This window comes from Saccopteryx bilineata, chromosome 5 (genome assembly GCF_036850765.1).
Source record: "Saccopteryx bilineata isolate mSacBil1 chromosome 5, mSacBil1_pri_phased_curated, whole genome shotgun sequence".
Classification (NCBI taxonomy): Eukaryota; Metazoa; Chordata; class Mammalia; order Chiroptera; family Emballonuridae; genus Saccopteryx; species Saccopteryx bilineata.
This window is the reverse complement of record NC_089494.1, coordinates 147,519,713-147,543,818: the sequence shown is the minus strand read 5'-3', so window position 1 is coordinate 147,543,818 and position 24,106 is coordinate 147,519,713. Positions and strand designations below refer to the sequence as shown.

General features: G+C 49.3%; 1 protein-coding gene across 4 annotated transcripts in view; it reads right to left on the bottom strand.

The window, feature by feature from the left end:
* Positions 1–10,013: 10,013 nt before the first annotated feature.
* PFKFB3 (6-phosphofructo-2-kinase/fructose-2,6-biphosphatase 3) overlaps positions 10,014–24,106 on the bottom strand; it is a 29,659-nt gene continuing 15,566 nt past the window's right edge. For 3 of the 4 annotated variants that reach the window (XM_066278796.1, XM_066278799.1, XM_066278798.1), the window contains 9 exons: positions 23,390–23,514; positions 22,709–22,916; positions 22,293–22,439; positions 22,001–22,105; positions 20,474–20,603; positions 19,734–19,796; positions 19,548–19,612; positions 17,708–17,881; positions 10,014–12,401 (listed from right to left, as the gene is read on the bottom strand). In XM_066278796.1, coding sequence (XP_066134893.1) covers positions 12,354–12,401; positions 17,708–17,881; positions 19,548–19,612; positions 19,734–19,796; positions 20,474–20,603; positions 22,001–22,105; positions 22,293–22,439; positions 22,709–22,916; positions 23,390–23,514 — 1,065 coding nt within the window. In that variant the 3' untranslated portion in view covers positions 10,014–12,353. Of the gene's footprint in view, positions 12,402–15,905; positions 15,929–17,707; positions 17,882–19,547; positions 19,613–19,733; positions 19,797–20,473; positions 20,604–22,000; positions 22,106–22,292; positions 22,440–22,708; positions 22,917–23,389; positions 23,515–24,106 lie in introns of all 4 variants that reach the window. The other variant, XM_066278797.1, reaches the window with a different exon arrangement.

Below are 24,106 nucleotides of genomic sequence, written 5' to 3'. Positions count from 1 at the left end.
CCTTGACCGTGGGCCTTCAGCAGACAGAGTAACCCCTTGCTTGAGCCAGCGACCTTGGGTCCAAGCTGGTGAGCTTTTGCTCAAACCAGATAAGCCCGTGCTCAAGCTGGCAACCTCGGGGTCTCGAACCTGGGTCCTTCCACATCCCAGTCCAACGCTCTATTTACTGCGCCACCGTCTGGTCAGGCTAGGCCTCTTTCTTCCTTTGGGATTTACGATTTCAGACTCATAAAGAAAGGTAACCCCACCAGCCTCTGGGCGACATGTACTCATCGTTGCCACTCAGGTGTCTTTGGCATTCAGTTTTGCAAAACTGACATACCTTTGTCTGATGTTCTAGAGCAGCGGTCCACAACCTTTTTTGGGCCACCGACCGGTTTAATGTCAGAAAATATTTTCACAGACCGGCCTTTAGGGTGGGACGGATAAATGTATCACGTGACCAAGACAAGCGTCAAGAGTGAGTCTTAGATAGTGTAACAGAGGGAATCTGGTCATTTTTTAAAAATAAAACATCGTTCAGACTTAAATATAAATAAAACAGAAATAATGTAAGTTATTTATTCTTTCTCTGCGGACCAGTACCAAATGGCCCATGGATCAATACCGGTCCGCGGCCCGGGGGTTGGGGACCACTGTTCTAGAGAGCTCCTGAGAACTCTCCTTGTCACTGTCTGCTCTGAGATTAAAAAGATTGTGTTCCATGGTTTATCTGCATGTAAGCTACTTCAGTCCTGTCTTTGGAAAATATTGCCCACCTTTCCTGGTGCAACTCACTTGACAAAGTCACCCTCTAAACAGGAGACTTTACGGACTGTGGATCTAGCAGCGTAGACAGCCAGCACCAAAAGCAACCCCAGAGGACACTGGGCCTGCAGGAAAAGGTAGGAGGCTGAGGGATCCTGTGGTGACTTTGAGAAGGGAAGCCAGGGGTCAGAGTTCAGGAGGGAAAGGAAACGCCTTCTTCGCAGTTAGTAGTAGTGACTGCATCTGGCAGCTTAAAGCCTTTTTCTTTTCATTTTTTTTTTTAGGTTTTATTTATTTATTTTTAGACAGAGAGCAGAGAGAGAGAGAAAGGGAAAGAGAAGGGGAGGAGCAGGAAGCATCAACTCCCAAATGTGCCTTGACCAGGCAAGCCCAGGGTTTCAAACCGGCGACCTCAGCATTCCAGGTCGACGCTTTATCCACTGCGCCACCACAGGTCAGGCCTTAAAGCCTTTTTCTTAATGTCACACAGAGCTTCGGAGCATCCTTGGCACTGTAATTCTCACTGAACAAAACAAATCAAAAAACTAGATCAGGAGTCAAGTCAGTTTAGTCCCAGCCACTGTTGTGCCTGAAATCTCCTCTGTGAGCCCCAGTTTTATCTGTAAAGCTATACAGTTGAACGAGGGGACCTGGAAGATAGCAGCTACAGCAGTCTTGGCTTCGAAGACTGAGAATTTCATCTTATGGTTTATTTATGCTTCCCTTCGATAGGAATTAATGTTTTTCTCATCACCTGTAAAATTTCTCCTAGCATTTAGTGCAATCTTGTAGCATAATAGGAACTTCATTATTCCTGAATGAATGAATGAATAAATGAACAAATGAACAAAAGAACGGAAGAACCTGATCTAACCCAGCTCATTTATGTCCCCATAGCACCATCTTGGTGTGTGGTAAGGGCCCCAGTATGTTCTTGTCCTAAACTGCCCTTTTCAGCTTCTCAACCCACCTTAATCTTTTGTGAGCTGTGTATTTAAAAGACAAATAAATCCTTATCCAGGTATGATCTTGCCACAGAACAGGATTTTTGTAGAAGAATGCCCAGATGCTTGACTGGGCTGAGGCGTGTTCTAGGGTCCAACTGACCCAAAGCATCTGCTGAGTGCAGCTTTTCCTGGGCACGGTGCCCAGGCTCTCTGGCCTGACCAGGATTGGATTGTAATTAGTGTCTCTCTAAAAGAGTGAGCAAGCCAGTCACTCTAGAAAGACCATAGTCTCTCCAGAAGTTCCCTTCCACCTGAACCAAACTCCTCTTCCTAGGGTTGGTTCAGCTAAGTTGGAGGACTTCAAGCCTGATCCTCATTAAATGGCTTCACTCAGTCTTCCTCTGTGTAGTGCTTTCTTATCCTCCAAGTGATATGGCGTGGTGCTCTTTATTTGTTATCTGAGGCCCAGAAAGGCCCAGTGAGCTGAGCCAGGGCCATGTTGCCCCCTCCACGGGCTGATGAAACAAAGAGCTAACATGTTTGATTCAAAAGCCCTGAAGTTATAAAATGATGAATAACAACTTCTAACACCTTCTCCCCACTCCAGCTGAGGAATTGCAAAGTGAATTAGAAAGAGAACAAGCCACAGGATGAAATTGTTCCAGCTCCCAGAGGGAGCAGCCCAGGAAAACGGCTGCCTTCAGCTGATGGCTCGGATGTGCAAATGAAGTATCAGTGGCAGCACCCACAGGCCAGCCCGTCCAGGGTGGCCAGGCCTGGCTACCTTTCAGAGGGAGGGACGGTTTCTCTGAAGCTGTCCCCATGGGTGTACTTCCCCTTCCTTTTCCTCTTTCTCTACTCATCATTCTTTACTAACTTCATCCACTGATGCAGTTTGAGATTTAAAAACACAGAAAAAGCCTCACTGGAATAATTGAAATGAACCCCTCTAGGATGGGCAGGAACTGAGCTTTTTAAACAAACAAATACACAAAAACCAGTTTCAGGGCATTAGTGAGAGTACTTTCATCCTGAAGACATCACCCAAACACCCAAGACAAATCTTCCATAATTATGTTTTCACTGTGTCTATTTTTGTCAGAAACACTGACTAGAGTGCTTTTTTTCTAATCCTTGTTAGAGATACTGATGTAAAGTGAGCAAGGAAAAAATGGCCAATTCTGTAGACACTTTTTGAATATATTTTTTATAATAAAAGCTGTTTGAATATTTAAACCTGCTCTACTCAGTCTTTCTATTTAAATATCAATCCCACACAGAAAAGCCCAGAATAATATTTAACTTAATATCGGGACACCTTCAGGCCCAATCAAGATAACACATAATTCATCATCCCAAGAATGAAGGACAGTCCAAAAGATTGACACCAAAATTGAGTCTTAAAAGGTTAGTAGGACTTGGTTGAATATGCAGGGAAAGATTTGTGTCCAGGCAGGGAGAGGAGAATGTGGAGAGGTTCAAGAATAAAGGCACACTCATAAAGCCAGAGGTTCAGAGTCCTGGGCTTGGGGGCTTTGTCTGACATGCTAATGCCTTGCCCCCACCCCTTTCTGAAATGAATAACCATTGAAAGAACTTACGCATGAGACTTATCAGATTTCCATTTTTAAAAAAAAGGTGTTAAGGCCCTGACTGGTTAGTTCAGTGGTTAGAGCTCCTGAAACACCTGGTAAGGGTACATACTGGAAGCGACTGATGAGCTTGCAGCTAAGTGGAAAACAAATGAATATCTCTCTCTCATTCTCTTCTCCTCTTTGTCTCTCTGAACTTTCTAAAATAATTTTTTTTTAAAAAGCCTTTAAATTATAAAAGCAATACCTATAGAAAGTTTCTTTTAAAAAAAGAACGATTAGCCTGACCTGTGGTGGTGCAGTGGATAAAGCGTCGACCTGGCTTGCCTGGTCAAGGCATGTATGGGAGTTGATGCTTCCCAATCCTCCCCTTTTTCTCTTTCTCTCTCTCACCTTTCTAAAATGAATTTTAAAAAATCTTCAAAAAAATATAACAACAAGTGAACCTATCATTTTAAGGAAAATAACTAAAGTATTACTTGGTAATTTCAAGTTTCCATTTAAAAATTAGGATTGCAGAAAACTTGTAGTTGCCACTATAAGACTGATAGCTCTTATTGGAAAACACTTTTAAGTTTTTTCTGATGAGATCCAGGAGAGTATTAATCAATATGATTTTTGTGTGTGTGTGTGTGTGTGTGTGTGTGTGTGTGTGTGTGTGTGTTTTTCTGAAGCTGGAAATGGGGAGAGACAGACTCCCACATGTGTCCGACCGGGATCCACCCGGCACGCCCACCAGGGGGCGATGCTCTGCCCCTCTGGGGCGTCGCTCTGTCGCGACCAGAGCCACTCTAGCGCCTGGGGCAGAGGCCAAGGAGCCACCCCCAGCGCCGGGGCCATCTTTGTTCCAATGGAGCCTCGCTGCGGGAGGGGGGAGAGAGAGACAGAGAGGAAGGAGAGGGGGAAGGATGGAGAAGCAGATGGGCGCTTCTCCTGTGTGCCCTGGCCAGGAATCGAACCCGGGACTTCTGCACACCAGGCCGATGCTCTACCACTGAGCCAACCGGCCAGGGCTCAATATGATTTTTAAATACCATGTTTGAAATGTGTCATAATTGAAAGATCTTCATAACTCAATGAACTAATATTTTCCAAACAACCTATGTTGGATGTTACAAAATGATGCCTGGGTAAAAAATCAATTCGAAGAGTAAGATCGACCAAATGGATTTTAATGTAACAAAGTACAGAAAGTTCATTGATATAGTTTCAGATTTGACACCACAACTAATCTTTAAGAAACTGTAATTTGCCTGACCAGGCAGTTGTGCAGTGGATAGAGCATTGGACTGGGATGCGGAGGACCCAAGTTCCAGACCCCGAGGTCGCCAGCTTGAGCGCGGGCTCATCCGGTTTGAGCAAAGCTCACCAGCTTGGACCCAAGGTCTCTGGCTCAAGCAAGGGGTTACTCGGTCTGCTGAAGGCCCACGGTCAAGGCACATATGAGAAAGCAATCGATGAGCAACTAAGGTGTCGCAACGAAAAACTAATGATTGATGCTTCTCATCTCTCTCCGTTCCTGTCTGTCCCTATCGCTCTCTCTGACTCTCTCTCTGTCTGTAAAAACAAATAAGTAAATAAATAAAAAAATAAAATAAAATGTCCATGTTTAAAAAAAAAGAACCTAATGTTTTCGGTTCTTATTTGGTTTGGGTCGGGGGAGAGAAGTGAAGAAGTTTTGAGATAAAAAATTTGGAAAACTGCTGCACATATTTATATTGCTTCAATTGTTTTAAATTCAAAACAGTCCAACCTTTAACAAAAAGATAAGAGAAATCCCTGGCGTCATTGTGCCTGGGTTAATCATTAAAGGAGCTTTGTTGGGTACCCTGGAGGTGTTTCCACCCTGGGGGTATTGCTGCACTAACTTACATTGCTTCAACTGTAGTAAATGCTTTGGGGGTGGGTGAGGGGGTGGCCTTCCATTAGCAAACCAGAGAGACAATTTATATATTATGCTCATAAGGAAACTTCCCAAGCTGTTTTAGAAAGGGTGAGAGTAGAAGCTGAGGATCTAGAAACCTATTCCTCTAAAACTATCTTTGTGGGTGTATGCAAGGGAAAGTCTTCGTGTACTCCAGGAATAGGGTCTCCCAGAAGATGCTGGCCCCCGGCCTCTTTTGGAAGAAGTAGGAAGAGGAAAACACAAAACCCTAGAGACCGGACATCTGGTGAACAAAGCCTGTTATTCATTTGGATGAAGAGAAATCTCTCCATAGCCTCAGGAACAGAAAAACCTATTTGCTAATAAACATGTGACTCAGTCCTGTTCCTGTGGTTGATGATGCATCCAGCAGGGCCTTGCTTGGCTGTAAGGCTCTCACACTGTGTGACTGGCAGTCTGACAGACCTGGGGCTTTCTCCCAGTTGTGGCTGAGCAGAATCAAGCAGAATTCCTAAGTTTTTCTAGACTCCACATCTGCAAAGTAGAGATCACAGTATCCACCTGGCATTTAAAGCACCTGGCAGACATTATTAGATCAGTAACTATCATTTTGGTGCATCCAGGAACAGTCAAGCATTTATAAGGGTTAGTCCTCATGAAAAGCCTGAAAAGTAATTATGGTATTTCTTTGCTTCTAAGCAGAACTTTTGTCTACATTTAATACATCCAAATTGGATTTCATTTTTTAATTTTAGTGAGAGGAGGGGAGCCAGAGACAGACTTCCTCATGCGCCCCGGCCAGGATCCACCCGGCAAGCCCACTAGGGGTCGATGCTCTGCCCATCTGGGGCCCTTGCCCCATTGCAACTGGAGCCATTTTTTAGTGCCTGATGCGGAGGCCATGGAGCCATCCTCAGTGCCCGGGGCCAACTTGCTCCAATCAAGCTATGGCTACAGGAGGAGAGGAGAGAGAGAGAGAGAGAGGAAGCAAGAGGGGGAGGGGTGGAGAAGATCATAGTTTCTCCTGTGTACCCTGACCAGAAATTGAACCCAGACATCCACACACTGGGCCGACGCTCTATCACTGAATCAACTGGCCAGGGTTTCAAGTTGAATTTTCTAATAAAATATACAGCATGGGTTTCGCCATTTTATGAATGGGGCACAAGTTAAAAAATATAAAGTAACTTGTGTAAGTCCACATATTTGGGATGTGGGGAGATCACACACCAAGGTGGTGCCTACCCTCTTCTCAGCCTCTGGATACTACTACACAGTCAGGACCTTTGGTAAAGAACCTAGTCCTACCCAGGCCATGAGTGCCTCCTCTGCCCCTCTGTTCAGCAAACATTGTCAGAATATCCAGTGAGACTACTTTGGTTCAGTTAAACTGAGTTATCCGAGGCAGAGTTCCTCTGATGTCTACAGCTTAAGTTTAGGCCTCAAAGAACAAAATGGACAACTTGTATTGAGCATTTATGGTCAATGCAATGTTGTAAAATATTTTATACATGGAAGACACTTCTCCACTGTGCCCACCTCCATCCCCACCACCACTAAGTTTCTTTCTAACAGTCCGCCAGCCCAGCTTGACCCTAATCTTCACTTTATCTTATGCATGAATCTCATGTGGCTAATAATCCCTGTGTGTGAAAAGGAAATGAAGTTTCTGCCACTGCCACCCACACTATTAAGTATATTCCGACTCCTCTGAGTGAGTGAGCAAAGGGTCCTCTTTAGTCCTAAGTAGCCAAAGTACCATGTTTGAGGTGCTTTTGTTGTCTTTACAGGGTTCTTTCAGTATTGTTTTAGAAGTATGTCAGAACCTGTAGGTTGAAACCAATGTCTTTAGACTACCTAGACCATCAGTACACTGACTGGGAAGACCTGCTCACACAGGAAAACTAGATCCTAACCCACTCAAGTTGTGTTGAAAAAGGGAGCTCAAAATGAAGTTTATAAAACAAACACTAGAACTTAACGCCAACAAACTTCAGTTGTTTCGTCTTTATTCTTTAAAACATGGAAAAAGTTTGTGGTAAGGATTAAATAAGAGACTTTGTCCAGGTATCTAGAAGAATCTCCATGTTTTTTCTTCCTGCTTTGGATGTGTTTCCAATGCATGTTTTAGGATAATATGGGGGGGGGGGTCAAATTTGTTGCAAATATTTCTTAGCATGTTTTTTCCTTTTGCTTATGGTTTATGATGACCTTGAACTTAAAATATTTACATTGTGAAATCTGAGTATTTATTTTGTAGTTTTTAATTGCTTTTAAGCTTGGCCTCTCTCCCTCAAAAAATTAGGTATTCACCAATGTTTTTTCCTTATTAATAGTTTAATTTTTGGCCCTGGCCGGTTGGCTCAGTGGTAGAGCGTCGGCCTGGCGTGCAGGAGTCCCGGGTTCGATTCCCGGCCAGGGCACACAGGAGAAGCGCCCATCTGCTTCTCCACCCCTCCCCCTCTCCTTCCTCTCTGTCTCTCTCTTCCCCTCCCGTAGCCAAGGCTCCATTGGAGCAAAGTTTGCCCAGGCGCTGAGGATGGCTCTGTGGCCTCTGCCTCAGGTGCTAGAATGGCTCTGATTGCAGCAGAGCGACTCCCCAAGGTGGGAAGAGCATCGCCCCCTAGTGGGCATGCCGGTGGATCCCGGTCGGGTGCATGCAGGAGTCTGTCTGACTGTCTCCCCATTTCCAGCTTCGGAAAAATACAAAAAAAAAAAATAGTTTAATTTTTTTTTTTTTTAACACATAGGTCAAGATAGATGGTGCAATGATATAATCTCATTAGCTTTTCCTTTCCAAATAGTTTACCAATTCTTTTTTTTTTTTTTTTTTTTTACAGAGACAGAGAGAGAGATTCAGAGAGTGGGATAGACAGACAGGAACGGAGAGATGAGAAGCATCAATCATTAGTTTTTTGTTGCGCGTTGCAACACCTTAGTTGTTCATTGATTGCTTTCTCATATGTGCCTTGACCGCGGGCCTTCAGCAGACCGAGTAACCCCTTGCTGGAACCAGCGACCTTGGGCTCAAGCTAGTGAGCTTTTTGCTCAAACCAGATGAGCCCACACTCAAGCTGGTGACCTCGGGGTCTCGAACCTGGGTCTTCCGCATCCCAATCCAACGCTCTATCCACTGCGCCACCACCTCGTCAGGCAGTTTACCAATTCTTGCAGTGGTAGTTTATTAAAAAATTCCGAATTAAAATATTCTTAACCGTGTTGGTGAGAAAAGTGGAAAGTGAGTGAGCCCAGGGCAAAGTGAGATGGGAATCAGTCTGGCTAGAGGCTGCAGAGCACATGGGGTGAGAAAGGCAGGCACAGCCAAGCCCCGCTGTTTGTGTAAGAACGGCTGCTGTTAAAAAGGGTGAGGAAGAAAAGGTATGGAATGAAGGGAATAAAAATTGATGGGCATACTGTATACTGTAGTGGTAGATACATATCAGTATGCATTTGTCAAAACCCATACAACCATACAACACAGGGTAAACCCTAGTGTAAACTGTGGATTCTAACGAACAATCATGTATCAATATTGGCTCATCAATTGTAACAAATGCACCGCACTAACAAAACATGTTAATAATAGGGAAGACTTTGGCCCTGGCCGGTTGGCTCAGTGGTAGAGCGTCGGCCTAGCGTGCGAAGGACCCGGGTTCGATTCCCGGCCAGGGCACACAGGAGAAGCGCCCATTTGCTTCTCCACCCCTCCGTGGCGCCTTCCTCTCTGTCTCTCTCTTCCCCTCCCACAGCCAAGGCTCCATTGGAGCAAAGATGGCCTGGGCGCTGGGGATGGCTCCTTGGCCTCTGCCTCAGGTGCTAGAGTGGCTCTGGTTGCAACATGGCGACGCCCAGGATGGGCAGAGCATCGCCCCCTGGTGGGCAGAGCGTCGCCCCTGGTGGGCGTGCCGGGTGGATCCCGGTTGGGCGCATGCGGGAGTCTGTCTGACTGTCTCTCCCTGTTTCCAGCTTCAGAAAAATGCAAAAAAATAAATAAATAAAATAATAGGGAAGACTTTGTGCAGGGACAGAGGAGGGCATGTGGAAGCTCTTTATACCAGCTGTTCTTTCCTGGAAACGTAAAACTGCTGTAAAAAATGAAGTCTGTTACAAAACATTTTAAGAAGTTGATACAGCTTATTTCCCAAATGCTGGCAGTAGGTGATCAGTATCTGCATGTCCTATTTAAAGCAAGGGGGTAGAAAGGTAGGTCAAGAGCCAAGGGGTAGACCTGGCCAGGTAGCTCGGTTGGTCAGAGCATCGTCCTGATACACCAAGGTTGCATGTTCAATCCCCAGTCAGGGCACATACAAGAATCAACCAATGAATACATAAATAAGTGGAACGACAAATCAATGTTTCTGTCTCCCTCCCTTCTGTTCTAAAATCAATCATCATCATCATCATCATCATCATCATCATAATATAATAATAAAGAACCTAAACTTGGTGCGCTGACCACAATGTCAATTAGAGATTCTTCTTTCCCCCAAGAAGGACCAGAGGTGCACTTCAGTGTATTTCAACCAAGTATTTTATTTTTCTGGCAACTGCAAAATATACAAATTTCTGAAAGGCAGCCTCTGAAAGCTGGCACAGCTTCATCCCAGGTAATTTAATTCAGACAAATATACAGGACGCAGAGGAGTCGTAAGTCACACATAAAAGGCCCCAACCCAACTGATGAACGATAAACCCAAACCTAAAAGCTTTCTCTTTTCAGGCTTCCATATACACATTAAATAAATAAATAGCACATTTGCTATCAAAATAATAAAAAAATAAATTTCAAGTATTACAAACAAAATCATCATTGGTGTGGTTCGAACAGTTTTTCTATCCCCCTAAATGAAGAATTTCATCCGTGGTCACAGGACAGAAAAAGGAGATGGGGGGTATACCTACCCAAAAACAAATATGCAAAGGTAAAAAAATTGGTCCCAGATATTTTTGGGGGGTGGGGGGTGAGAAGCAATGCAGCAGACGCTCCGTGGCTACAGCTCCCACACGCCCTCCATTCAACGCTGCCTCGGCTCAGACCAGCTTGCAGCACCTCAGCAGGATTCTGCACCATCCAGGTTCTATCCATGTGTCCTGCTTACGTGTATCTCCCCGCCAGGGCCTTACAGACTGTGCTCTGGGGTAGGCAACGCCTCCTTTGTGTCTGGACTGACTTCAGGCTGTCAGAGGCGAGGGGCACACACTCAACTCAGCTGTGAGAGTCAAACACCAGAATGAGCTCTGACAGGAAGAGAAGTCCGGAAAGTGGGACACAATCGAGTCATTCTCAAGAACAGAACAGCAGGCCCCTCCATCTAAAAACAAGACCAACCTACAAACACACACTCATGTCAACTAGACTCAAGGGGGCGGAAACGGGGAAGTAACCCAAGTCTGCAGTTGCACAGGCTGTGCGTACAGACATCCTCTCAGGCAGACTGACAAGTACAGGGGACAGAGGTTGAATGATTTGGTGTGAAAACATCCAACTTGACTGTATGGTATCTGAAGCATGTCCCATTTCCCATGTAATCCCAACAAGAGAAATGTACATTCTCTAAAAGCTCGTCTCAAACAAAACAAAAATAAAAATAGCTGTTCTCTCCACTCCCAGCTCTAGCTGTCCAAGCCTGCACCCCCCCCTCCCAGCTGTCTGGTGGGCTGACAGCGGTGAGGGTGTCAGGCTTAAAAGCAGAAGGCAGGAAAGGAAAGTGACCTTTGGCACCAGCTTTTAGAAAGATCCTTAAAAAGTCATTTGGACAAACAGTGAGTCTCCAAATCCTTTTTTCTGGGCCTCAGGCACACCCTTCCCCTTCCAGTACTTGGAGACAACAAGGAGAAACCAGCAGGTAGAAACTACAGGTATTCAGTCACAGATCCCCAAACCCCTGCTCTGACCCCCCCCCCCCCGAATGCCAGATGAGGCAAGAGAGGACATTCCCCCAAGGGACCCAACACCATGCCTCGCATAAAGCAGAAGCTTGAGGAAAACATGCAGAACTGAGATGAATCCTGCCAGGAGCCCACGAACAGCCTCTTGGAGCAAGTGGCCTACAGTGAGCCTGGCTTGGGTCACTGTCCTGGCCTGGGAAACATGGGAGGTGGCGAACGTCCTGAAGGAAGGAGGCCAGATTCTTACTCATCTCGTGCTGTCTTCCAGCGTCTGTCTTGCACTGATGTGAGCACTTGCCCCCAGCTGGCTTGCCAGGGTCCCTCTGAGCTCCCCAATCTCATGGGCATGCCTGGCTCTCCACATTCTTTTAGAGCTCCAGCCACTAAGGACCAAAACCCAAACGTCTAAGATCCTGAAGAGAAGGTGTGACTTTCATGTTCTGCCAGAAGAAAGGCAAAGGCAAGCAGCCCCAGAGAAGCCGTGTCTCAGGTGCCACTGATCCAAGCCCAAGAGTAGAGGAACCACGTAGCTCCTCGGGAGGGCGAGGCCCCGGGGCTACGGCCTCCTGCTGACTTAGCTATACCATCCTTCAGTACCGGGTGAGGCTGAGCACTGGCCTGGGAAGGGTGTGGACATGCGGAGGCCACTGCTTAGCCGACAAGCAAGTCCAGCTCAGGGGTTTGTCTTCACCTCCAGACTGGCTCTCCCAGACGGCCCCATCCCAGCATGCATCCTGTCTTCACAAGCAAATGTCCCAGGCCAAGGTGCATGAATGAGCCTTATGAACGTTTTCAACATCCTGAACCTTCAGCAACTGAAATCTAGGACCTTTTCATTTCAGAATTCCAGGACCAATGTCATCTCCCTAGCTAGGAATATTCCAGGCCAAGATCACAGAAATGAAACAAAACAGCCCAGAGGCGCCTGATGTCCCCTCCTCAGGGCCTTCTCTCACTTCCTCCATTTCTCTTTGTCCTCATCAAGCCTACTGGTGAGTCAGTGAGGTCACGCAGCCCTAAACAGTGGGCAGAGCCAGCTGTGGCCACAGCTGGACACAGAAGCAGCAGCTGGATGCAGAAGCATGGATTCTGCGATCGCACAGAAAAGGCATGCTGTGGTCTTGGCTGCACCAATGCTGCTGGGGGCATGGGTTTGCTTTTACCAGCAGACCCCTCTTCTGTGCCACCCCGCCCCACTGCAGGAGAAGTCCTTGGGATCGCCGGCCTCAGGCGGAGAGAGGAGCCCTACCTACGCTGCCGGAGTGGAGATGGAGTGGAACCGATGGGCCTGCTTCAGTGCGTCCGCGAGGAGTCGCTGCTGCTCTGGGAGCCTTTCATGTTCTGTTTTCAGGAGAAAAAAGGGATGGGAAAGGGAAATGATTATTTCTGTTGACTAGGTTTTTAAAGCAAAAAGACTAAAGCCATGCAATTGAGACTTCACTCTCCCTCCCCTCTGGACAAAAGCAGGGCCCTGGAAGACCATCATTAGCCAAACTGGTGGTAGCTGCCCCAGGAACAGGTGGAGGTTAAAGCCAGAGTCGTACGGGAGAAGGGTCTTGTAGCAGAGACCTGACACCTGTCTGCAGGAGACAGGAAGCAGGGTAGGGACAGCAGGTAGCTCTGTAGGTTAGAGCTGTTCTGGGGAGCAACGGAGCCAGCACCTAAGGGACCCTCAGCTCACAGCCCTTGAAAGCCCTGGGGCTGCCCTGTCTGGACACGGGTCAGCCTTGCTGGCCACACCAGGCAGCGGATGTGCTGGGGGCCGTCTAAAGAAGCCTAAGAACTCTCCTCCCAACTCGGCTCACGCAGGGCCACACGCCTTGGCCCTTGGGGTCCAGGTTCTAGGAACACAGGCTCAGCATCTGGAAACACAGGTGCTAAAGCTGGCTGTGTGTGGGCATTGTCACTAAAGCTCTCTTCCTATTCTAATAAAAGTAATCCAAGCCAGAAACCTCACCCATAAGAAGCTGGCCAGAATAAAAAACCCCTTAAAAATATTTTTCAATCAGCTGAGGACAGATGAAATAGCTGCCACTGCACAGCAGCAGTCTCATTATCTAACCTCCTTAATTTACCTGCAAAAAGGGGAAACAGTTTTTAAAAAGTATTCTCTCCTTTCTTGAGTGTCTACACCAAGACTGTCTTAAAGGAGCAGAGGAGACAGCAGAACCCAGGCAAACAGATATGCAAGGATCACCTCAGCCCACTCCTCTCCCATGCAGAACCCAGGGCCTTGGTGCAGAAATCCCTGCAGAAGAGGACCCCAGGCTGGTGGTATTGAAGCCCAGATCTGAGCCTGCTCTCAGCCGGACTCAGGAGCCCGGGCAACCCGACCCTCCAGCCACGAGTGCATCAAAGAGCCTCTAAGAATGGGGGGAGTCTGCTGGGGAAGGCCCTACAATCTCGCAAGCAGAGAGGACCCAGCCAATGTGGGTGGGAGAGCGAGGTGCTGCCATGCCCTCTGCCCCACTGGCTCCAACCCACCCTCACACATCAAACCCAAGGCTCCGAGGACCCACAAATGATGGCAATGGAACAATGACACTGGGGGCTGCAGGCACAGGCTATGTCAAACCATTCACTCATGGTGGCCCTGGCTCAGGACACATGGAGGGAAAAAAGGAAGCAAGAGAGGGGACCTCAAGACAATGGCGCTGATCTGAAAATTCACAAGTTCTCTGGCACAGGGTGTATGAGTCACATATCTGACAATGGCCAGTCTTCACACAGTCCAAGACGCCCTGCCAGGCAGATGCCATGACTCAGAGAGATATGGAGGGGACAAAGAGAGGCATGCACCGAGCCATTTACCTTTCCAATGTTAGTAAGGAGAACACTTTGAGAAAATGTGACAGACAGTTCGTCTTTCAAGCATAATGGGGGTAAAGGAAGAAACATGTTGGAAAAGAAAAACAAAACATCCTTAGTACTATTTTGTTTTTACCATGCATTTGAAATCTCAAAAGCAAGGCTTTGTGGTGAGTGGCTGGCCCCAAGCACTGAAGGAGCCCCCAGGAAAGGGCTGCTGGGCACCACACGAGGCTGGGCTGTCATGCCTGCTTTACCAGGAAACCACACTCACTGACAGTCTCAAGCCACAACGCTTAAGATCCCAGGGGATGCTCTAAGTGCTACATTATCAAAACATCTCATGACATTCCTTCCTCCATTTTATAGGTGAGGACGCTGGAGTCCCAGAGTTGCACTGCCTCGCCCAGCGCTCCTGAGAGACAGGGGAGTAGAGCCAAGATCCCAACCTCTCAGTGTAACTCTAATATACGTCTTGGGGTCAGCAGCCCCAGACAAGGGCTCGTACTCCAGTCTGGGCTGAACGCTGAGACCCAGAGTGGGATGCAGGTTGAAGGGTCCAGAGAACTAGATGGAGTTTAGCCAAAGGGGCATTAGCCTGAGAGATGGGCAAGTTCAACCTTAGTAGGTGGGAGAAGTGTCTGAACGGCCCGCTCGCAGCAGAAAGATTTCTTTCCAGGCAACATCAGGCCACAGGTCAAGGAACAGGAGATGCACAGATTATAGGGCTGCTACATGCCCACAGCGTCAACACAGCTCAGCCATGGGAAGCGGCTGCATGAGAGCGGCTGCACGAGCTGACAAGGAAATCAGACAGCTCCAGGGACTGCCTCACAGGCTGCAGGCGCACCAGGCCAGGGGCAGGCTGTTCCTGGAAGCCGTCTTCGAGAAGACAGCCAGCCCTCAGGACTGGAGCCCTGGGTAAGTCCTGGTTCTGCTAATGACTGGCTGGGTGACCATGCGCCAGCGACTTCACCTGGGCCTCATCTGGTAAACAGGGATAGTAACTTCTCTGCAGACATCCTGGGTTTATTTTAAAGATCAAAGACACGAGATATGCACAAGCACATGTTCCATGAGCAGCAGAGCATGATGAAATATATATAGTTCACTACAGGTGCTGCCACCTAATCTAAGCATGATGCCAAACAAGTCCTGTTTTCCCAGAACAAACCAAGCTTTTAAGCTTATTAGGCTGAACTCCTCAAGCTCTCTCTGCTTCTTTGTGATTTAGTCAAGGTACCCCAATCAGCAAAGGGGAACATAGGCAGGTGTGATCTGAGGGGTGGGGAGGGAGAAACTTCATGGTGGCCACTACTAAAACTGCAAGATAAAAGCCTCGGTTCCCTCTGTAGTTGGGGACCACAGAAGCAATGGAAACACTAGGTGACACTTAACCAAGCTTTCTGCAAAGAGCTCTGGTTGTAGGAAAGGGGAAACCAAGTAGGTCTAATTCGAAAGCTGCTCCCAGACCTGAAGAAGACTATTAAGGTTGATCAGGTTTCCATATAGGACAACCTGATCCCAAACAATGGGTTCCAAAACAAACCTCTCCAGAGTGTGGGGATCCTGGAGCCCTGGGGGTACAGTGTGTGTCAGAGGAGGGGGTGTGGGGTGTCCCTGGGAGGCAGCAGGGTCTATTTGTTTTGCAGACTAGGCTCTGGGTAAGTTCCTCTCAAAATGAAAGCACTCCCCTAGGAGAGACACAGAAACAAAAAGACAATGGTAGCAGGCACAAGATCTGACCACCAAAGTCTGGCCTCAGAGGGACGCACGAGATTTAGTGCTAACCCAAGACTCCAGAGGGAGTGAGGAGGGGCCAGCTGCAGCCACTGCAGCAGCAGGACTCACACACAGAAAGCAGCTGAGCCGTAATTACTTCTTGGTCCTTAGCTAAAAACTCACGAACCCCCTTCTCCCTCTGCCAGATTTCAAAAAACCATCATTATCCTCGACATTTTAACAAGCAAGAGGCCACACTGGCAAGCAAGGAGAAAGACGTGCTAGCAGTAAAATTATTCAGAGAAAAATACTTACAAACAGGCTTTCCCTAGCAAAGGCTGCAGAGAGAAAAGGTTGAGAGAAAGGTCAGTAGAGGAACAGGGTACAAGGCCAGAGTCGAGAGAAATCAGGACTTCCTCTAGTGGGACTCTCCCAGTCCGGCCCAGCTCCCAGACTCCCCGAGGATTCGGCTTGCAACCCTGAAGGACAGTCCTGTCAGAGTTGGGGGATCCAGCTGAGACCTCTGTGAGCTGGGACAGTGTGGCCCCACATCACACCGCACCAGGCCCCCCAGTGTTGGTGACAGGGGCCTCTAAACTTCCAACCACGACCCCACAGTTTACACCAAAACAGTGTCACAGACACACCACGTAGAACTTCAGTTCTCAGTTTTCATAAAAAACACCTCTAATTTTAGACCTGAAAGAAGGATAAATTCACTGTCTCCAAGTACGACCCACTCATTTTAAATGAGTGGGGAGGGAGGTAACCTGACAGTAAACTCCTACAGTGAGTGCCCCGCAGACACCACTGTGCTCAGCGCTCAGCACTCACTCCCTCCTTCGACCTGCTTTGGTAGTAGGTGCTGCCTCCGGATTCCAGATGAGGAAGCTGAGGCCCGGAGAGGTTCAGCGACCGCCCTGAGGCTGCACAGTACTGGCCCCTGTATCACATTTCCAGACACAGGATTTAAATGAGCTCCAGGCAAAATGCAGGGAGTCTGTAGGCCTCTCTGCATTGGCAACAAATCCAATTCAAAATGTACTCCTGCCTTATCAGTAAGAGACCAGGCCTGCTGAGTGGAGGTGGGGGAGACCCCTGGGAAGAACCCAAATTTGTGTCCAGAGATTTCTATCTCACAGATTCTTAGCTGTTGTTGAAGAAAATGGTTTTCTTTTTTTTTTTTTTTTAAATATTTTATTTATTGATTTTTTTTTTTTTTTTTTTTTTTTTTTTTTTTTTTTTTTTTAGAGAGAGAGGAGTGAGAGAGAGAGACAGAGAGAGAGAGAGAAGGGGGAGGAGCAGGAAGCATCAACTCCCATATGTGCCTTGACCAGGCAAGCCCAAGGTTTCGAACCGGCGACCTCAGTGTTCCAGGTCGACGCTTTATCCCACTGCGCCACCACAGGTCAGGCCGAAAATGGTTTTCTAAAAACAAATTTTAGGTCCAACAGCGAAGATCTCCCAGTGTTTGAACTTCATAGTGAATAAAGTAAGTGAAACCTAGTTGTTGTTTTTCTTTTTGGTGTTTTGACTGCCTGCTGAAGTATCTGTTCCATGTGAGAAAGTGGCTGTGTGCAGGCCCCACAGCCGAGTCACACTGCCTGGGTTCTCACTGGGCCACATGGACTCAGGTGAGGACACTCCACGGGCCCCCTTGGACTACAGCTTTCCCACAATGGCGAGCCGTGGCAAGAAAGCAAGGAAAAATACTCAGCCATGGGTATGGGGCAGCTAAGACATCCTCAGGCCACACAGAAGCCAGCAGCACTGAGCTGCACGGAGGCTCCTGAAGTCGGGGCACTGCCTTCCACTCTGTTTTAGAATAACCTATCCATGAATGGGCAGGGCCACGCACCACCGTTACTGCTCTGCTCGGTTCTCCCAGTGAAGACTGCTCGGCTCAGAAGGCAGTGTGCACACTCACAACCACGGTCTGGAAGGCACTGACCGTGGGCCTCCGAGGGGTCACACACTTCAGAGGCTGTCCCCTGTTCTCTCTTCCCACCACCCACATGCAGGCCTGGTCTGAGGCCATGGCCACGGCCACACGGGTGGTCTCCTCCCCACCCAGACAGAAGACGCGACTGCAAGGAAGGAAAACGGGGGTAACGCACTTGTCCGGGCAGCTGCGTGGGCACCTCCGGGGGCAGGCAGTTGGGCAGGGCAGCGGAGGTAGAGGCCACATGCTCCTCAAAGCTGTTGATGCGAGGCTTTTTGGTGGGCTCGGGGCTGGCTAGTGGGGTGACACTATTGCGTCTCATGAGTGGGTTAGGTCCCTTCTTTGCGTCCTAAGCGAGACAAAGACAAAGGAGAGAAGGCGACAGTTACAAGGAGAGGGGAAGTAAATAAGCCCCAAAAATCAAAACCAAACAAAACACATGTCTTTGCTTCTGGATTTTACTGCTACAAGAAGGCTGAACCAGGTGAATGGCCCTGGGACAAGGGGATTGCTGTTCTGTCTTGCATCTCCCAGTCAGCAAGATCAATGGGTAATCTCCTCCCAAGCCCCTTTTCTGGATCATTCCAAGACATCCACCCAGATAAACACAGCATTCACAAAGCAGATGAGGGAAGAACAGCAAGACGGGTTCTGCACAGTCATACAATTGCAGCAGTAATGAGGTGGGAGAAAAGAACCGTGCTGCCTGCCTTCAAAGAGGGGAGTGAGGGGAGAGGCCTCGGCATGAGGCTTGGGTAACCGCTGAGGGCTCAAGACAGGAGGGCAGGGAGGAGGAGGTGTCTGCAGAACAGACATGTATAGCTCTTGTGTCCCATAGCTATACGCTGGCTCAGGACAGGAAAGGCGGGTTTCAAGGCTAGCCAGGAGACTGAAGACAGAGAAGACCTCAGGGAGGTAGAAACGGCAAGCCAGGGCCAAACACTAGCATTCCAATCAAGTGACAATATGTTTGGAGTCATCCCCACAGCCTATCATTCTCGCTCGTGACCCAGGAGCCTGAGATGGGGTCTGTGTCCACCAAGAAGCTGCCCCAGTTCTAGACCGTACTGTGTTCAGGGACCAACAGAGTCCCAATCAGCAGGGCCCCACTGCTTGGGGGTCAGGCTGGGGGGCTGCTCCTCACAAACTTAGAGGCAGCGCAGCATCTGCCACCCACACACGTTCAGGAGGGGCATCGCAGAGCCAAGGGACACCGTCCTCCTGCATGTCAGTCAACCAGCCAAGCAACTGCCGGGAGAAGCCAGGACTTTAATGCCAGAATCTTCTGGCCACGCTCCCTGGGAATAGGAAAGTCCCCTGCTCAAAGAGGAACGCCACACCCGGTGTACAGGAAAGTGTCGGACTGATGCTGGCAAAGCCCTGCATTTCAACAGCTGGTACAAAGTAAATTCCACCTTCCCTCCGCAACACATGCCTGGACGGAAACTGGGTCTGCCCTTGGGCAACCCTGCCAGGCTGGCCCCCAAATCTCAGACCTTCCCACAGGGAAATCGTCTGTAATTTGCAAATGATGTTTCTAAAGTCTCACTCCTTTCTCACTGTTACCATTTTTTGGTAATTGTGTACCTGAGTGCATAGAGATGACTGAGCATATCTGCTGGTCCCGTTTTAACCAGTAAATCAGGAACTCATTAGCTGTGCCTCCCCCTCCGCCCCCAGGAAAAGGCAACAGTATTTGTGCTATGGTTACATTTAAGAGCATAATATGTTGCCCTTGTTAATCCTCATTTCTTGGGTCAAGTAGAAATGGAGAAAGAATGCACAGAAAGAGAAAAAAGATGCCAAGAAGTAACAAGAAAGACAGCACACAGATGCTGAGCACAGGGAGGGGACAAAGTCACCCAGGCCTCCAGTACCCACACACTACCTCGGTGAGAACCCGCTGAAAGACAGATGTCACTGTTTCCAAGCAACACAATACTGGGGACTTCCCGAGAGCCCACTTGCACTGGGGCTGTCACGTGGGATGGGGGCAGGATGGGGATGCCACTCACCTCTGACCTCTCCCGGTGTGTGTTCACTGACTCCACATTCAGGTAGATGGATTCTACACGGCAACCTGGCAGGAGAGAGAGCAGCTTCTGGTAAAGGGGATTAGCTGCTTACAGCCCCAGATATGCAGGAGCCACCATCCCAGGGACGCACGTCTCACTGGGCCTGGGCTGCATCACCATACTCACCATAAGCAACTGGTGTCAGTTTCAGGACCGTGTGAAGGGGGCATTTCAGGTAAGGCATCTCCTCTGAAAAATAGAGAAAGGGCCCCGTGATTAGATATAAGAATTGAGGATGAACATTCCCACGTCCTCAGTGAGCAGTCCACCAGGTTGGACCCTCAGAGACCTGGCCAGGCACTCCTCTCACACGTCCTCACTCAAGGCAGACGGCCCTAGAAAAGACACCTGGCCCTAAGAACAAAATCAAAACGAACCCTACACCTGCTCTGAAAGAATGAGTTAAAGTGAAAAATAAAAGTCATTCACCAAACAACTTGGGTGTGTGAGGACTCAGCTGGACCTTGAGCAGACTCAGACTTAAATATTAAGTTAAGAGTTTTGGGGGCTGTCTGTTCCATAGATGAGCTGGTCCCTCTCCTAAACCCCTGAGAAGCAAGTGGACAAAGGTCTTGTAGGAGGCTGTTTCATGAAGCTGTTGGCCCACTGTGCCTCAGTTTGTGCTGGGTCAGGAGGAGCTTCCCTAGGGTCTGGCAAGGAAGGGCTGGGTGTGCGGGCCCTCAGCAGGTCGAGGGCCTTCCTCGTCCTCAGCAGCACACAACAACCTGTGTGTGAGCTGGGGAAGGAGGATGAGTTCAGGAGCCACCCCAAACTCAGAGGCTGGTTTCCCTCCCTCCTTTCAGGGACCGCAACCAGCTCCAATCCCCTCCCCCAAGCCCCTGGGAAGCTTTGGGGAATGGCAGCACCTGCACTCTTATCCAGAAAGTAGGCCAAAAGGCAACGCAAGACGGCCTGGTGGCAGATGACCAGCACGTTCTCCTGCCGCTCCAGCTCCATGATCACCGGCTCCAGGCGTTGGACCAGGTCCTGGTAGGACTGCCAGACAGAGGTACAGACACCGTGTTGGAGCAGCACACGCAGGAAGCTAAGAGCTTTGGGCCTCGGCCACCCCTTATCATGAGCTAGAGAACAGTCAAGCAATCACCTGACCATCAAAACGCAGGGGTGTTTAAGTGCTGCAGCCCTTATAGGCCCTGGGGAACCCACTCAAATGGCTTCCTGGAAAAGGCACATCGTCCACGTGTTGGTAAGGACGTGGAGAAGTCACCCTGAGAGGACACAGACCTGGCCTCCCCCTCCCATTCCCTTTCCTAGCCCTCTGCACAGAAATGAGGAAGAAGTCCTAGCATGCCGGAATGTGGGTGAACCTCAAAAACACTACACCTAGTGGCCAAGGCCAGGCACAGAAGTTCACATACTGCGATTCCTTTCATATAAAGTGTCCAGAACATGAAACTCCACAGAAAGGAGATTTGTGGGTGCCAGGACCTGGACGTGGGAGAATCAAACAGCTAATCGGCTTGAGGTTTCTTTGTGGAGTGACGGAACGGTCTAGAATTAGTGGTGATGGTTACACAGTATTGTGAATATACTAAAAACCACTGGATTGTGTACCATCAAGTGGTTAAAAGAGTGAATTTTATATAAATTTAATGCCAATAAACAAAAAAGAAGAGGCAGGCCTATGACTTTTGAGACCACCAAGGCTCCCATTTACACCAGTCTCTCTCTGTCTCCTTTCTTCTCTTACTAACCAAGTCCCAGGGAACGAGGGCCCGGATGAGACAAAAGGAAGGACAACACCTGGGGCTCTGGGAGAACTGGGCGATGACAGGCCACAGACAGGAAGGACTCCCGCCAGGTGGCACCACGCAGTGGACCCCCAGAGCTTCTCCTGCATCCCACACTCTCTGCCCAGGGCTCCAAGCAGCTGCTCGCTCAGCGGAACAGAGAGACATGGCCTTTGGGGAACCAGTGTCAAGTCAGTCACCACAAGTGACTTGAGATGACGAGTCTGCCAACTCGCTTGCAGTCAAGAGGAGAACACTTACGTTGAGTGAATAATCACCCACGACTGTTGTTCTTTCCACACTTACGTATGTCATTTGAGAAACACTTATCTCACTGTTGCTCACAAGAAAGTACAGTTGCACTTCTCTTGGAGTTGTACACAAGGCTAAGTTTAGAAAGACCCGATTCAAAGGCATGAGTGTAGGAACAAGCTCTGGGACAGGACATGGCTCACTGTGCACACCTGGTGACTAGGAAAGTCCGCAGGGTGCCCAGCAGCCCTCTCTTGGCCTCGCCTGACAGTCCGGCCTCTGAAGGACCCTCGTGAGCCCCTCCAAGCACAGCTCCCAGAAGCTGTACCCAACCCCTGTTCGCTGAATGGACAGGGGCCCAGGTGGAGGGGAGCGGAGCCACACACGCACCTCCCCGGTGGGGTACCGGTAGTAGTACTTGTCCTGCTCGCGCAGAGTGTACTCCTCGGGGTAGGTGTCCTTGATCTCCTCGTAGGTCATCTCCTCACAGACCCCCTGGAGAAAACGCCCAAGGTCACTTGAGGGAACACGCCCCAAGGGCTGCCTCTACTTGGTCAACATGCGGCACAACGGGTCTGAGAGAGCGCTCGCGACTGCCAGCACATCCGGTCACATCTGGGAAGAAGAGGCTTCCTCGCCCGCTAACTCCCACCGCCATGGCCACGCCAGACACGCAACTCACAGCATCGATTTCGTTGAGCGCCTTCCACTGCTCGTAGGGAAGCTGGAGGGCTTCTGCCGTCTGGATGGCGCGCTTCAGCTGGCTGGTCCATACTCTGAGGTCCTTCAGGTTCTGCTCCTCCACAAACTTGCTCAGGGCGTTGGCAAACTGAGAGGGCAGGGGACAAGAGGAACACACGCTGGACTCCAGGCTCCTGTGGCTCCCCGAGAAGCAGTGCAGGGCGCATTCCCACTCCACACCGGGGAGGGTCGCTCCTTAGTCACTGGAGTGGTGAGGAGGAACCTGAGGGCACCGGAGGACCCGCCCCCGGCCCCCTCCTCAGCCCCAGAGACTCACTTCCTGTCCACACACAGACAGGCACAGCGACGCACACATCCACACACAATCCACCCTTTAGCCCCCTGTGCCTCTCCTACCTTCCTGCCCCTGCTGGACAGGCCTGAGTCCCCTCCGATCTTGCCCTGGAGGTTATGCTCGCTCTCGCCGTGCCGGCACAGGTAGATGGTGCGGGGCTGCACGTGGATGTTCATTAGGTAGTACACAATTCGGCTCTGAATGTGGTCCTGAACTCTGTTCACCAAGAACCGCCGGCCCACGTCGATCACCTTAATCAGGGACAGGTCCCTGCACAGGAAGGGGAATAGCTGATCACAAGTACCCTCCCCCAGCGTCACAGCCTGAGTCAAATCACCCAGCCAGGGCCAACAGCAGGCATCAGCCCCAACAGAACCACATCCGGCTGCACGCTCCTTGAGGGTACAGCCGAAACGTATCTGACCGAAGAGTCAGAGTGTGAGCGTGGAAGGAGCGCAGCCGAGTGTGTGTGGGAGAGGCTGGCTGGCCTCTCAGAAGAGGGGGAGAGAAAGAAAGGCAGTACCGCGGGGGCCACAGCAAGACTGGGCTCAGATCTCACTGTCCACACTTCTACATAGTGTCTGAAAGAGTTACACTGAATGGGTAATCAAGGATTTTTTAACAAAGATATTTTAAAAGAGAGTTTCTGAAAATATGTCAGAGTAAATGCATCTGGGAATGTCAAGAAAACATTAAAAGCCCTAAGGTAGGAGATTCAGAGATGATCACTTCTTAGAAATTACCTGTCACATTTATCCGGGTCAAGGGGCTGATAGCTGGCTTCGTAGCAACTAATTCTCTTCATGAAGTCGTCCATAGCCTCTGCTGAGTTGCAGTCTTTGTAATCTGGGCTGGAGATTTTCACTTCCTGTAACACCACAAAGAAGCAGCTGATGAACCGTGCTGGAGGCTTTTGGCTTAGCTGAAACAGGATTTGGGGCTGGCAAATGGGGAAAGCACAGACAGACTCAGAATGATGATGACCTGACCCAGCGTTTAAGAGAAAAAAGAAATACGCTGGTGTTGAGTCATAACCCGACGATTACATGGAGAGGGCACCACCACAGACAAAGGATCGCAGCCTGAACAGACAGAGGCAGGAGACCCACCACGGCTCTAATGAGTGCCTCCGAATGGACCATGATTTAGGATCACTCCAGTAGCTGTGTCACTCACACATATCCCAGACCCCTATTCAACTAAGTTCCATGTAAGCATCCGTGACATTACCCACACCAACAGCAGGCTGTCAGTTAGCAAAGCTGCACCCAGCAGGTGCTGGCGATGGCCAGCTCGGTGTGCCAGGTAGGATTCCTGCCTCATCACCCACAGACAGGGCAGCATGCACACTAACTGGTCCGTGGGTGACAGCTTTCTACCTGGACCCCGTGCCCAGCCCCTTCCAAGGTCTGTCTTATGAAAAGGAGACGGAGGAGAACCGACTCTCGGGCCTGCCACCC